At 46.8% G+C, this 14,905-nt stretch overlaps 1 protein-coding gene across 1 annotated transcript in view; it reads left to right on the top strand.

The window, feature by feature from the left end:
- Nucleotides 1–14,554, top strand: part of Ark2c (arkadia (RNF111) C-terminal like ring finger ubiquitin ligase 2C) — a 108,801-nt gene extending 94,247 nt beyond the window's left edge. The window contains exons 4-8 of the mRNA XM_076555552.1: nt 5,941–6,070; nt 7,798–7,902; nt 8,258–8,353; nt 13,760–13,866; nt 14,274–14,554. Coding sequence (XP_076411667.1) covers nt 5,941–6,070; nt 7,798–7,902; nt 8,258–8,353; nt 13,760–13,866; nt 14,274–14,391 — 556 coding nt within the window. The 3' untranslated portion in view covers nt 14,392–14,554. The remainder of the gene's footprint in view (nt 1–5,940; nt 6,071–7,797; nt 7,903–8,257; nt 8,354–13,759; nt 13,867–14,273) is intronic.
- The last annotated feature ends 351 nt before the right edge of the window (nt 14,555–14,905 follow it).

The raw sequence follows: 14,905 nt of genomic DNA, 5'->3' as shown, positions 1-14,905 counted from the left end.
AAAGCATTTCCCAGGCTCAGGAGGGCTACAAACCAGTAGACTCTAGAGGACAGCTTGGGAGGAGAACACAGAGGTGCCAGGGTGGTCTGGGAAGGCTTCCTGGAGGGGGTGGTCAGTAAGAATCCACAGAGAAATGATAGAGCTTATAGGCAAGGCAGTACAGGGAATGTGACTTGGGCTGAGGCCAGAGGGAAGGGAAGGACTGTGGATAGGCACTAGAGAGGAAGAGGGAGGTGTTGTGTGTTAGGGACAGGTGGCCCTTAGGGAAGTCTTCCAGTCACCCATGCTTCTGGGATTTTGTAGCCCATTCACCTCTCCAGCTGTCACCCAGGAGAGACCTGGTCTTAACTGGAGTTAGACTAGACCCCCTCAGATAATTTAAAAAGATGTGTAGTTCACTGGTTATTTAATCATGCCTGCAGTGGATTTCTAAGGAGTTGTTGCTAAAATCCCTCTCCTGAGGAAATAGACCAGTGTCTACTCACTCCCTTCAAGGTCCAATCGACAAGTGAAAAGTTTGATTTCACCAAAGTTTCTCCTTGAGAACCAACGAGTTTATTGGTTTCCTTATAGTGTACAGGTGGAGAGCTGCTTACAGGTGACCCCAAAGCAGCTTCAGTGGGAAGTTCAGTGGTCCTCTCCATCCCTCCTTCTCTGAGGAAATGTCAACAGTCCACAGGCCTTATCCTGATTGATGCTCAAGCAGACACAGCTGATCTCAGGGATCAGCTTATGTGTGTATGTATGTGTGCTTATGTGCACATAAAGAGTCACAGAGAGAAACAAATAGGCTGTAAACAGTGGCTTTGTGGGGAATGTAGGTGAAGTGTATCCTGGAATTCTTTGTTTTTCTTGCAACTTTTAGATAAAGAACACAAGAGGGGGTGGGGAGAATATTCCTCATTGGAAAAGGAGCGACGACTATTTTTTTTTTTTTTTTTTTTTTTGGTTTTTCGAGACAGGGTTTCTCTGTGTAGCTTTGCGCCTTTCCTGGAACTCACTCTGTAGCCCAGGCTGGCCTCGAACTCACAGAGATCCACCTGCCTCTGCCTCCCAAGTGCTGGGATCAAAGGCATGCGCCACCACCGCCTGGCTCCGGCTATTTTTTTTTTTTTTTGTTTTGTTTTGTTTTTGTTTTTGTTTTTGTTTTTGTTTTTGTTTTTTCGAGACAGGGTTTCTCTGTGTAGCTTTGCGCCTTTCCTGGAACTCACTTGGTAGCCCAGGCTGGCCTCGAACTCACAAAGATCCGCCTGCCTCTGCCTCCCGAGTGCTGGGATTAAAGGCGTGCGCCACCACCGCCCGGCTCCGGCTATTTTTAAAAGCTGACGCGCCAGTGTATCGTCTTGCACACATTGGGCCAGGAGAGCTGGTTAGGTCAGGGCGGCTTTGGGAGCCACCCCTTCCTCTATAGCGGGAACTGATTCACAGTATAGCTCTTGTTGACCGTCTGCTTCCCATGCTTCTGGGGGTCAGGAAGAGCGCTGTAAGCGTGTTCTGACTCCCATCCTCAGCATCATCAGGTACTCCCCGTTAAAACTGAACCGTCTCTTAAAAGATGGATCACACCACTGCCGACTTCCGCCCAGCCTTTTCCCAATTAGCAGATTCAAATTAGGAAGATTTAATTGCAGTCTGGATTCAGTTCTGTCCCTCAGCAGTCAAGTCAGTTCAGTTTGATTCAATTCAGCACACACGGAGCACCCAGAGCCCTTGAACACAAACACAGGGTCCGACGCCGCACGTGGGACCACAAGGTGGGGGTCGACGGTGGGACCCTGCAGTAAGGTCGCCCTTGGCAGGAGTCAGGAGCAGTGCGGTGTGTCGTCCCTGTCCTTAGCTTGCTTATCCATCCAAACCTGGTCTTATTTCTCTTTTCGACCTCTCTGCATTCCCTGCTGCCCTGAGAAACACTAAGAATAGGAATCCGGAAGGCTGGTCCATATTCCACAGTCTTGTGTGGACTCACCCTCCCCCACTGGGTACACCCCCATTTTTGCTGGGTACAGGCTTCTCTAATTTTTTTGTTTAAGAATATCATTCCATGGTTTTTTGGTCTGCTTTATGACTAGTAGAAAATCTGAAATTCTTTTTTTTTCTTTTTCTTTTCTTTTTTTTTTTTTTTTTTTGAGACAGGATTTCTCTGTGTTGTTTTGGGTGCCTGTCCTGGATCTCACTCTGTAGGCCAGGCTGGCCTTGAACTCACAGAGATCGGCCTGGCTCTGCCTCCTGAGTGCTGGGATCAAAGGCCTGTGCCACCACCGCCCGGCTTGAAAAATCTGAAATTCTTCTCTCTTTTCATGGCTCTTCTATTTCCTTGGGCTGGCATTAGAATTTTATTAGTATTTTCTAGGAATTTATGTATCTTGGGCAGATTCTCTTTTTGTAGCTCTGCTTGAAAGATGCGGAGGGCTTTGAATCTGTGTTCTTTGGCTTTTTAGCAGTTTTTGGAAATCTTTTTTGCAAGTTTTTCTAACATGTTTCTTTTCTTTTACCTTCCTTTGGCCCTTTGGAGAGGGTGATCCTTGTTTACCCATCAGGCTGCTCGCTCGGCAGTGTCACTGAGGTTTAAATTTCTCTTCCATTTTGTCTGCATACTTCATTTGGATTATTTTTATTGCTGGGTGTTTAAATCACTAGTCTTAATCTGGTGTTGACCCAAGCCAGTGAAGTTTCCATTTTCAACATTGCATTTTTCATCCCAAGAAGCTCCTCTTACACCACTGTCGAAAACTCTTCCCTGTGTTTGTGATTCTCTATGCACTTGGACATGGCTATAATGGCTATTTCGGCGTCTTTATTCGCTAATTCCGCCATCACTGTCGCTTTCTAGTGTCAGGGTATTTCTGTGGTCTGATCCCCCCCCCCACTGTAGGACATATTATCCTTCTTTTTATCATGACCGTTTATTTCCTGCTGAACTGTGGACATTGTGAGCTATAGATTGTTGAGTAACTGGATTTGCTTTGGTCATTTATGGAACGTTGGGCTTTGTTCTGGTAAATAGCACTTGTGGATCTGTTGGAGTCTTTGGAGGCTTGTTAAGTCTTATTACAGCAGATCTCAAATGTCCCTAAATCAGCAAGTACTCTAGGTCTGCCCTAGTAAAGCTTAGAGGCCAGCTTTAAAAGTGTTCTGAAGTCTACTAAAGGCCCTTAGTGGTGAGCAAGAAGTCTCATTCTCAAACAGAATTAAAAGGTCTTTTGATCTGTCTAAATTCTAGGAACCACTATTTCCATGGGTACTTTGTTCAACCTGTGGGATGTCACCTTACACAGTCATCCTCAATCTTCCTAATGCTGCTACCCTTTAATACAGTTCCTCATGTTGGGGTGAACCTCAACTATAAAATTATTTCTGTTGCTCCTTCATAACTGTAATTTTGCTGCTGCTGTGAATTGCGATGTAAATGTCTGATGTGCAGGTATTTGATATCTGATTGTGAATCCCTGTGAAAGGGTCATTCCAGGGGTCGTGACCCACAGGTTGAGAAACTGCCCTACCCACATACCTTACTGTTCAGTAAAGACTCAAGGGGACACCACAGACTTCTGGAGCTCTCATTTGGTGCAATGACTTCCTCTTCAGGACACTGTACCACAAATGTCAGGGACCTCAGCTCCCTGTAGGAAGTGAGCGAGTCCTCCACCTGAGAACACCAGTCTATCTCAAACGCCAGTGTGTGTTTTTCTGGCCTGGACACCTTCTCGGGCAAAGTCAGTGAGGCTGCGGGTCACCTGGGTCACAGCTTTGTGCTGGTTTATGCGGTATCCAAAAGCAGATGCTGTATGTATTCTGTCCAGTTTTTCATTATAGTCTCTGTTATCTTAAAACATGGCTGGAAGCAGGAATGCCTTTAATGATTCTCTCTCTCTCTCTCTCTCTCTCTCTCTCTCTCTCTCTCTCTCTCTCTCTCTCTTTCGTGTGTGTGTGTGTGTGTGTGTGTGTGTGTGTGTGTGTGTGTGTGTAGACACTAGACTGCTCTTCCTGAAGAGTCTGCCTTATCTAGATTTTGCTGTTATACTTTGATCACTCTGACATCACTTTAGATGTCCTCAAAAGTGGAACAAGGGCAGCTCATGCCTGCAATCTTAACATTTTGGAGGTGGAGGCAGGATTGTGAGTTCACTTCTGGCCTAGGCTACAGAGTAAGGCCCTGTCTTAATAAACCATTTAAAAAGTCCCCAGTTCTCTCTCTCTCTCTCTCTCTCTCTCTCTCTCTCTCTCTCTCTCTCTACCTCTCTCCCTTCCTCCCTCTCTCTACCTCTCCCTCCCTTTCTCCCTCTCTTTTCTTCTCTCCCTCTCTCTCTTTCCCTCTTTCCCTTTCTCTCTTTCCCTCCCTTCCTCTCTTTCTCCCCATCTCTCTCCCTCATTCTCTTCCTCTCTCCCTCTCTCCCTCTTTTTTCTCTCCCCCTTCCTCTCTTTCCCTCTCTCTATCACTTATTTCTTAGCAGAAACACTTTGGAAACAATACCGTTTTTCTACCAGAAAGTACTCTGTGTGGCTGCCTGTCCTTCTGTAATGTTGGCAGAAATTGATGACCTCTATATGGGTCTTAATTCTTTGGAGGATGCAAAATGGTGACAGGTAATTTAATAATTCCTTATTCATATGTGCGCTGGAAAACTTCACTATGAGAAATGACCCTCATCAACCATTTGGTTACTCTGAGTACTTTGGCAAGGCAGATGCTTGTATCTTCTCTTTGTTTACTAGACTTCTGGGTTCGGAGCTGGTCCCTTGGCAGCATCCTTCAGAGAGGATGGTTTTGTTTAGCATCATCTCAGCCCACATTTAATGTATTTCACGGGCTTCAATATCTTTTTGTTGTTATAGTTACTGACATGCATGTTATCCAAACCTGGCTGATGGAAGCCTCTTCTGGAAGATTCTTTCTGCCATGACCCTGTTGTACATCAGTAGCATTCCTGCCTTTGGTTATGACAGAATGTTCCAGTTTCTCCTCTTGCATTTTCTCCACAGACCCAAAATTGGCTCTGTTTCTCGTTAGCGGCCGATTCCTCTTTGTTCCTTTGTATGGATCTAAGTTTTTACCTGGCATCATTTTCTCCCTGTCTGCAGATCTTACTTGACTATTTCTTGTGACACTGGCCTATAAGCACTACCTCCTTTCAGTCTTTGCTCATCTGAAAAAGCTTTACTTCACCTTCATTTTGAAAATCATTTTTTGCTGGGTGTAGACTTTATGCTTGATAGTCTATTTTTTCTTATTGATACCATCTCTTTCTTTCCTGGCTGCTTCTATGATAATTAGTACCCAGCTTCTCTATCTGAGGGGCCTTCTTCTTTAATCTCAGATTAATTTTAAAGTTATATCTTTATTGTTTTTTCAAATGTGATTATTATGTACTTTGGGGTTATTTTCTTTGCGTTACACTGTTGAAATTTGTTAGTCATTTGAGTCTGTAGGTTTATAGATTCCATCAAATTTGGAAATGTTTTGGTGAAACTCATGTTTAAATGAAGTGACTTTTTTAAAACTTTTAGGAGTGACAGGGTGGGCCAGGATTCCTTTCTAGCCGGTAGGATGAGCAGTAGAGAGGGTCCCTTGCTTGTGGTTTTATTGAGTGGTGAAAATATGGCCACTGCCCATCCTCAGTCTGGCCTTGGCTTCCTTTGCTCAGTATCCCAGACCTGCTCCATTTAGACTCTTCCTTGGAAGGGAGCATTGGACATGGTTCTTGAAAAATGGTCCTTATGCCTCCGACTGAAAGGTCTTAGATGCGGGTCCAGGAGGGACAAGGAGACAGTTCGTTGTGGGTAAGCAGCTTGTAGGAAGATTTGTTAATGCCATTCTCCCACTCTGAGGGGCAGAGTCTGCAGTATGTCTTCTGCCTTTGGCCCAAGGTGGTGTGTGAGACCTCTTCTGAAAGCGGTTGGTGCCTCCCCCACCTTGTAGCTCATGAGGCTGTGTCTCTACAGGGATCTCAGTGTGGACGCCGGCTTGAGTCCTGCCCAGTTCCAGGTGCGGCCCATCCCTCAGCACTATCAGCATTACCTAGCAACTCCTCGAATGCACCACTTCCCCAGAAACTCTTCCTCCACACAGATGGTAAGTCACAGAGTCCTGGGGGGTGGCGGGGGACATGAACTTCCTCACTGCCCACTGCGTGCTAGTGGTGAGCTGAGGCCATGGCTCTCCGGTGCCCAGGGTCCTCTGAGTCCTGGCTCCCGGGCAGACCAGCAGCTGCCCTCCGCTCTCAGCCCCAGAGCTTGTTACAGCTTGAGAAAGATGAAACGGAGCAAGTGACTAGTCAGTCCAAACGCCGGCACTGCTGAGGGGTGTCGGGTAGAAGAGGCAGCATGGCAGGCTGTAGTCTGGGGAAATGCCCAGTGCGCAGAGACTGCCTTGGGGCTGGGGAGATGGCTCAGTCAGTCAGACGCTTGCCGGACAAGCACGAGGACCTGAGTTCGACTCCCAGCCCACCCACACAAAGCCAGGCATGGTGGTGTGTGCCTATAACACTAAAGCTGGGCAAGTGGAGGCAAGCAGGTCCCTGGGGTTCACTGGCTTGCCAGCCGAGCCTTATCACTGAGCCACTGGTGCTCCTGAGAACCTCAGTCTCATGAAACAAAGAGGGCAGCTCCTGAGGAACAACACCTGAACCTGACCTTTGCCCCCACCCCATACTTCTGTCTCCCTGAGCATGACTTTATTTTTTTTTTTTTATTTTTTTTTTTTGTGAGATGGAATGTAGACGCCACTCTGTGTGACTCTCACAGGGTTGGTTCGAGGGTCACAAGAGAGCCTAGAGTAGTACCTCCCTGCAGACTCAGGCCACCCCCTCCCCAGGAGCAGCCCTCTTAGGGCTGTAGAACCCCAAATGTGCTAGAAAACTCAGGTCGGGTTTGGGGTTGCAAGTGACACACAATACCAAGAGAAACTCCTGTTGCTGTCCCCAAACAGAATTCTCCCTCTTCAGCCCTGGATTCTCTCATTAGCCACCCCGTGGCTTGGGGAAGGAGCACTTACTACCTACCAGACATGATTATGAACACCTCACAGAACTAGTCTTACCTCCTCCTGCCAGTACCCCGTACAACCAGGCATCATGTCCATTTGCATATTGACAAACTGAGGCCTCGAGAGTTGAAATCATTGGCTCTAGTGTATGCAATGGGAAGCTTGATGGCAGCTGGCCTGACTCCTAGCTGGGGTTAGGAAAGGCTGAATAAAACAGAGATCAGCCAGTTTGGGGCTCGAGTCTGCATTGTTTCTCATAGGTTTGTAAAAATTCATTTTGACTTAGAGACACTGCGTTCCAATACTATTTACCTTGGTTACTGACATTTTTGGCCCTGGCACTGACCCCTAGCCATCCTGTTGCTCTTGAGGGTAGTAGAGGAAGCTCCTGCCACCCAGCTGCTGCTTAGGCCTGTGTCTTGACTCTGTCACTTGCTTGAGTGGCATGAGCTGATTGTTTAATCTACTTGTGCCTTATTCATGCCCCCTCAGGAAAATGGGGATTTGTGATTGGACCTGCAGTTTCCATCAGGGGAGGCAGTTAAACTGCTAAGTCACAGGAAGCAGTCAGCACAGCGCCATGGTACAGCTGGTGCTCGATCAGGGTCAGCGCCCCTGTGTTGATGGTTATGAGTGTCTATGCACAAGCTTGGCTCTTCAGGAATAGGGTAGGAGACAAGAGCGGAGGGACAGCCCTGCTGCCTGCAGAAGATCATGGGTGTGCTGTCTGGTGGTTGAGGGCGGAGGAGTAGTCTGTTGGTCCCAGGAGAAGCCTGGGATGCTCACTCTCTCCAAAACTGTTTTCTCCCTATCAGGTTGTCCATGAAATTCGAAACTACCCTTACCCGCAGCTTCACTTCCTCGCTCTCCAGGGACTAAATCCTAGTCGACACACCTCTGCTGTTCGGGAGAGCTACGAGGTATGTTGCTGCCCTGTATGGCACTGGCTACTTGGCATGCTACTGTTCATAAGCCGGTCTCTCTGACTGTCCTTGTCGGTGGGTAGATGATGTGGTGGGTAGATGATGCCGTGGGTAGATGATGCCGTGGGTAGATGATGTGGTGGGTAGATGCGAGTGGTGGGAAGTCCTGGGATGGAAAGTAAGAGAGAAAGAGGACGTGAAGAGAAAAGTGCAGCTTCCCACACTACACAAGTGCTTCCGGCTGGCAGTGTGACTGCTTCCTGCACACATCCTCCACTTGTTCATCCTTCTCATGTTGTTTATATGCATTAGTACACGTTGAGCACACATGCTTGTGTTTTCCTTTTTGCAGGAGCTGCTGCAGCTCGAGGACAGGTTGGGAAACGTGACTCGAGGAGCCGTACAGAACACCATCGAGAGGTTCACCTTCCCCCACAAGTACAAGAAGGTGAGGCTGCGGAGTCTAGCTGCATGGGCAGGGGGTGGGAAGGGAGATGTCAGCTTGTCTGCTGGAACCAGCCTGGCCATCTGCAGGGGACACCATCCAAAGCCCAGAAGCCTCTGCTCTGGTTGGATGGCTCCTCAGGATTGTCTCATCAGCTCACAGTCGGTGTGGAGGGAGGATGGGAGAAAGGCTGAGTGTGTGGATACTGGCTAGAGTGGTCACGAGTGTCTTTGTGCATGCATCGGTATATAGATAATCAGTGTTTTTTTTTATCAGTCTGGGGGCAAAGGGGCTTCCACACACAAGGGTAATAGAAAATGCCTTAGAAAATAATTCAAAGTCCTCTCTCATAAGAACAAATGGACAAAGAAGGCCTCTAAATGGTGTGGGATTTGAAAGTTTCAGAACTATGGACTGTACCCACTGACCTTAGTAGTAGAATCTGTAGGGCTGGCACCCAGACATATGCGCTTTTAAAACATGATTTCAATTAAAACAAATGAAAACCTGGAAGAAGCCAAAATGTTCTTTAATAAGTAAATAAATAAGCAGCCATAAAGAAATAATCCATGAGCTGTGAAAAGATGTGGAGGGAGGTTAAGTATACACTAAAAGGTGAAAGGAGACAGCCCCCCAGGCTGTAAACTGTATACTCAGAACTATTTGACATTCTGGAAAACAACGCTACAGAAAGAAGAAGAAGAAGAAAGATCAGGGGTTGCCATTGTGTGTATGTGGGGGGGCAGGAATAGACTGAGGGCCAGGGATTTTGTTAGTGCAGCAAATTATTCTATGTGGCATCCTAATGTAAACAGGTGACATTATGCATTTACCAAAAACACAAGGCTCCCGGGATCTCTGAGTTAGTTAGCTTGCCTGTCACTGTGGCAAAATCCCTGAGAAAAACAACTGTCATGAAGGAGGGTTCATCTGGGTTCAGAGTTTGGGAAGTTTGTCTGTGGTTTCTTGTCTCTGGTTCTGGGACTGTGGTGAGGTCTGGTAATTAGGAAACCGAGAAGGTGCAAATTCTGGGAAAGAGGTATGCCCTTCCAGGGAACACCCCAATGACCTACTTCTTCCAACTAGGTCCTACCTCCTAGTTCCCATCACCTATAATGTTATCAAATTAGGATGCATCAGTGGATTAATCAGTTAATAAGACCACCACCCTGAGGATCCAGTTGCTTTCCAAAGTCGTCAGTGTGCAGTGAAACCTTTAACATTTCAGATCTAGCCCTTAACTCATAACTCATGGAAACGAATGGACTTCAGCTAATAATGGCCAGTATTGGCTCATCATTTGTCACAAGTTTACCACCTAAGATGAGATATTCATATAAGGAGAAGCTGTGGGGGCGGGGCACCTCCTGCTTGTGACTTGGGTCCTAGAACCCTGGCTAGGGCCAGTGAGGGAGTGAAGAAAGGACAGACACACACAATGGAGCTGGGTTCAGGTCGGGTTCTCTAACATTACCACTGCAGCCTGGAACCTCGGCATGTTTATTACGTACAGCACAGGGGAGGGGTTGGCTGGTCTCAGTAGGAGTCTCTGGAGGTGAGCTGTCTCAGGCTCTAAATCTCCAGGCGGAGGAAACTGAAGTTGCTAATCTTTGCACACATTGATGAAGTGTGCATAAACACTCAGACTTGGACTCTCAAGAAAAGCTTTGCCATTTCTCTTGAGACTGGGCCATATTGGTAACAGATTTGCCAATTGTCCCATGGGTCTGGGGACTTGGGCATCCTTGACATGACTGTACACATGTCAAAATACACTCTCACTGAGGACTTCATTGCTCAGGGCTTCCTCTGATCCCTATAGTGGGGGTTGGAAATACACTACAGTTGCTTAGTTTTTATGTAACCTAGAATCGCTGTACCAAAAAAGCTAATGTTGAATCAAAAATAAGCAAATTTAGGGAAATTAAGGGCAGGGCAAGGCTCATCACAATGCACCTAGAGACCTCCATCCACTCTGGGGAGACACAAGACAGCAATAGTTGAAATTACTTGGGACTGAAGTTAGACAGCCAGTTTTGAATTTCAGTCCTTCTGACTGTAGCTGTGTGGCTGTGGATTGTGGCCCAGCCTTTCTATTTCCAACATGGCTGCTACAGAAAGCAGTGGGATGATGCAGCTTCATACACAGGGCCCAGTACCTACCTAGTGCTCAGGAAGAACAAATGGTAAGCTGCTGTTCCCAGTTCCTGCCTGTGTGCCTGGTGTCAGTATCAAAGACCACAGACCATCAAATATGCATCTCCTCTGTTTTGTTACTTTTCTATTGCTGTGATAAAACACCATAACCAAGCCAACTTATAAAAGAAAGTGTCTAATTTGGCTTACAGTTTCAGGAGGTTAGAGACCTCAGTGGCAGAACAAAGGCATGGCAGAAGGAACCTCTGAGGGCACACATCCTGACCCCAAAACAGGAGGCAGAGGGAGCACACCAAGAATGGTACAAGTCTTTTGAAATCTCAAAGTCTGCCTCCAGTAACATACTTAATCCAACAAGGCCATGCCTCCTAGTCCATCCAAAACAATTCCACCAACTGGGGACCATATAAATATATGAGCTTAGGGGGCTGAATCAGTGAGAAAAAAATAGGAGGATTAAAACTCAAGAGAGAACCAAGAGGAAAATATTGTAGAGAAGAAATAGGAAGAATGTAAGATAAGAAAATGTTCATAAACTTTAGGATGCAAATACAATGTTAAAACAATTTAAAAATTTTTGTTTTTTTGTTTTTGTTTTTGGTTTTTCGAGACAGGGTTTCTCTGTGTAGCTTTGCGCCTTTCCTGGAACTCACTTGGTAGCCCAGGCTGGCCTCGAACTCACGAAGATCCACCTGCCTCTGCCTCCAAAATTTTTAACAGACTAAAATAATACAAAACAAAAAGTATATTTTAACTAATAATAAATAGAATACATAGACATTAAAAAGGGACTATATGAAAGAAATAAGAATAGGAAGAGGAATGGAGGTAAAGTACAAAATAATCAAGGTTATCAAGCCAGGCCTGGTAGTACACACCTTTAATCACAGAACTTGGGAGGCAGAGGCAGGGGAATCTCTAAGTTACAGGACAGCCAACACTACACAGTAAGACCCTATTTTGAAAAGCCAAAAAACAACAGAACAACAAAAAACTAAGATTATCAAAGTTACAAAGAAATGTTAATGAAATGTGAAGGTAGTTGAATAGTGAATATTAAATAAATGCCGAAAAAAGGTTGAAGTTAAAATCAAAGTTGTAGCAGGCTTTTTCTTTTGGGCCACCAACCAGCTCCCAAATCATGACACAGAGACTTATTATTAGTTATGAATGCTTGGCCTTATCTTATGCTCATTTCTTGCCAGCTCTTATAACTTAACCTGTTTCTCTTCATCTACATTTTTGCCTCGGGGCTTTTTACCTACCTTCCTTCCTTCCTTCCTTCCTTCCTTCCTTCCTTCCTTCCTTCCTTCCTTCCTTCCTTCCTCCCTCCCTCCCTCCCTCCCTCCTTTCATCCTGTGTATCTTACATTGATGCTATCTCCACATCTGGCTGGCAGCTGCCTGGCTTTGGACCCTGGGTGCGTCCCTCTCTTTCTCCCTCACTCTCTTTGTTCTTTTTCTGAGCCCAGATTTCTCCTCCTACTTGTTCTCTCTGGCCGCAAGCCCCGCCTAGCCCTCTCTTGCCTAGCTATTGGCCATTCAGCTTTTTATTAGGCCAATCAGGTGTCTTAGGCAGGCAAGGTGAAACAGCAACACATCTTTACAGAATTAAACAAAGGCAGTAGAAACAAATGTAACACACCTTTACACAGTTAAAGTAACATTCCACAGCAGAAACAAATGTAACACACCTTTACACAGTTAAAGTAATGTTCCACACCAGAAACAAATGTGACACATCATTGCCTCATTAAAATAATATTCCACAACACCAAGTTCTGTAGATAATGGAGAAAAAGAAATATCTGAGAGATTAAAGATTGAGAATGAGAAATGTGATGCAAAAGGAGAGAAATACAGATTAGAAATAGCTAAACAAGATACTGTTGAACTGAAATTATGACACAAAGAGGAAATCATGGAAAATGGTGGATAAAAGCAATAGAAACTAGGCATATGGTTGGGGCTTAATGCTGTTTTGTTGGTCATTTCTTCTCTAGCAGGGCCAGTCCTACCCCCAAGACTGCTGACCCTCCAGCAGGCAGATCGTCATGACCCTACTAATACTAAAATAATGCATGGCAAACACACAGGACAATGGAGACTGCTTGGCTTTCTGGGTAAAGGGACCTTGCAGAAGCCTGGCATCATTTGCAGCTGGTACATGGGGCACATGAGGGGGGCATCAAGTGGAAGCAACAGGCTTCCTTGTATGTTCTAGCCAGGGCAGAGCACCCCCAGACCAAACCAGAGCACGGAGCTTTGGAGCTCCCAAGCAGAGTAGGTAGTCCCGACATCTAGGCCTGGTCCCAGTGTCATTCTCTGGCCTTCTTCTGTGACTCCACATGTCTCTTTGCAAAATGACTTTGTGGTTTGCTTGCCCCTGGAGAGAGAGCAGAATGGATGCTTTTCTCTCTGTGGTTACTCTCAGACTTAGAGCTGATGTCTGCAGTGTGGGGATGAGGACATGGAAGGTGGATGGAGTTAATTCAGTGGTTAGATTTTTCCTTCCCCAGAATATTTATTAAACAGCAGTGGCATGCCTTGTACTCGGCCACATGTCAAACTTGAAAACGTTCTGCAGAGTGCTTAACTGTTGTCAAATAATTAACATAGAATTATGGAGAGAAATGTGTAAATCAGGAAGTGTGCACAGTAGCAACATGGTGGCTAGCCTCACACTAGAGCTCAGTAGCTTAAGGGAACTTTCCGGCCAGGGAGAGAAATACAACTATAGAAAACAGTTTAGAACCACGTGGTGCAAATTAGAGGGGAATGGTGGTGGAGAGATAATAAGGAGGGCAGATGAATGGACATCAGTGGAAAGAGTGAATGAGGAATGTGTGTAAATGAATGAATGAATGAATGAATGAATGAATGAAGCATTCTGGACCTAGAGGTAGGGGTACATGTTGGACAGGGTGTGAGAGGAAGTGGACAGGGGAAGCCAAAATTCGCAGACTGAAGCTTTGCAAAGCACAGAATGACTAGGAGCTTGGCTCCTTTCCAAACACTGGGCCCCTCGCAGTGTCCAGGACAACCACCAGCAGTCTACTGCCCTCTTCCTCACTTGATTTTAGCCTTCTCTCTCCGGAAGCAAGAGTGAGGAGTCAGGGATGAGCACTTAAAGAGGCCGACCCCTAGGGAAGGCGGAGACTACCAGAGTGAGAGGAGGCTGTGGATGAAAGCCAGTGGCCAGCTGGAGTCTGTACCAGGCAACTAAGTATTTTTTTTTTTTCTCTACTCACAGCGAAGACCCCAGGACAGCAAGGGGAAGAAAGACGAGGGGGAGGAGTCAGACACTGACGAGAAATGCACCATTTGTCTGTCTATGTTGGAGGATGGAGAAGATGTGAGGTGAGAGGCCACGTCTTTGAGTTCCTCCCCCTTCTCTCACGGGTATTGGTGACCTGCACTGCAGGCTCAAGGGAGGAAGCCCTTAGTGGGCATGCACCTCAGGGTGCCAAGTGTGCCACAGTGTTTCATGGTCGCACTAGTAAAGCAGAGCGTGGACTATTTTAGATGTGGGAACCATGAACGTGGGGTGGTGGAGACAAAGTGTGGTGGTACCGGCTTGGGTGGGTCTAAGACAAAGCCAAGGCCTTTATTGAAGAATATTTTGAGAGTTACCTCCAGTCATGGTTTCCCATCTCAGCCGCAGCCTCACTCCAGGGTCTGGGTTCCAAGAGCCCCCTTTATCAAGTCCCCAGCGGTTCCCATCACCTTGCCCCTGCTGCTGGTCACCTGACTCTCCTCTTTTCCAGACGCCTACCTTGTATGCATCTCTTCCACCAACTGTGCGTGGACCAGTGGCTGGCCATGAGCAAGAAATGCCCCATCTGCCGAGTGGACATTGAGACACAGCTGGGAGCCGACAGCTGAGGGAGGAAGCTAGCCAGTGAATGCCCCATTTCCTTCACCAGGTCCCCCCCGCCCCCCACGGCCATAGCCCTTGCAGCCAAACTTTGCCTTCTGAGCCATTTGACGTAGAGAAGAAGCCTGCAAGCACATTTTGTGGAAAGAGGAGTTGGTACCAGTGTCTGAGGGAGGGGAGGGGAGGGGTGGGGGAGGGGTGGGGGCTGCCCACCCACCCAGAATGGTGACTGCCTCATCGCCTTGCTGTGCAGGGGGAGGGGGGAGCTGGCCGTGCCCAGAGCAGGGGCGGGAAGGGGGGGCCCAGCTGCTGAGAACTAGATGTGATCTTGAGGGTACTAGCTGGTGATCGGCCCCTCAATCCTGTCCTTTGAAGGATTGTGTATATACCTCTTGACCACGTAGAAACCATGTAGGGGTCTCTAGCTATTCTGTGGATGGCAGCCGGAGCATGTTAGCTTAAGAAAAAAATGTCGTGTGTGGTGCTCTAGTCATCTGTGGTGGACATGTCGCTATTACCGAA

Source organism: Peromyscus maniculatus, chromosome 19 (genome assembly GCF_049852395.1).
Source record: "Peromyscus maniculatus bairdii isolate BWxNUB_F1_BW_parent chromosome 19, HU_Pman_BW_mat_3.1, whole genome shotgun sequence".
Taxonomy (NCBI): domain Eukaryota; kingdom Metazoa; phylum Chordata; class Mammalia; order Rodentia; family Cricetidae; genus Peromyscus; species Peromyscus maniculatus.
Note: the sequence above shows the minus strand (reverse complement) of the source record. Positions and strands in the feature narration are given on the sequence as shown.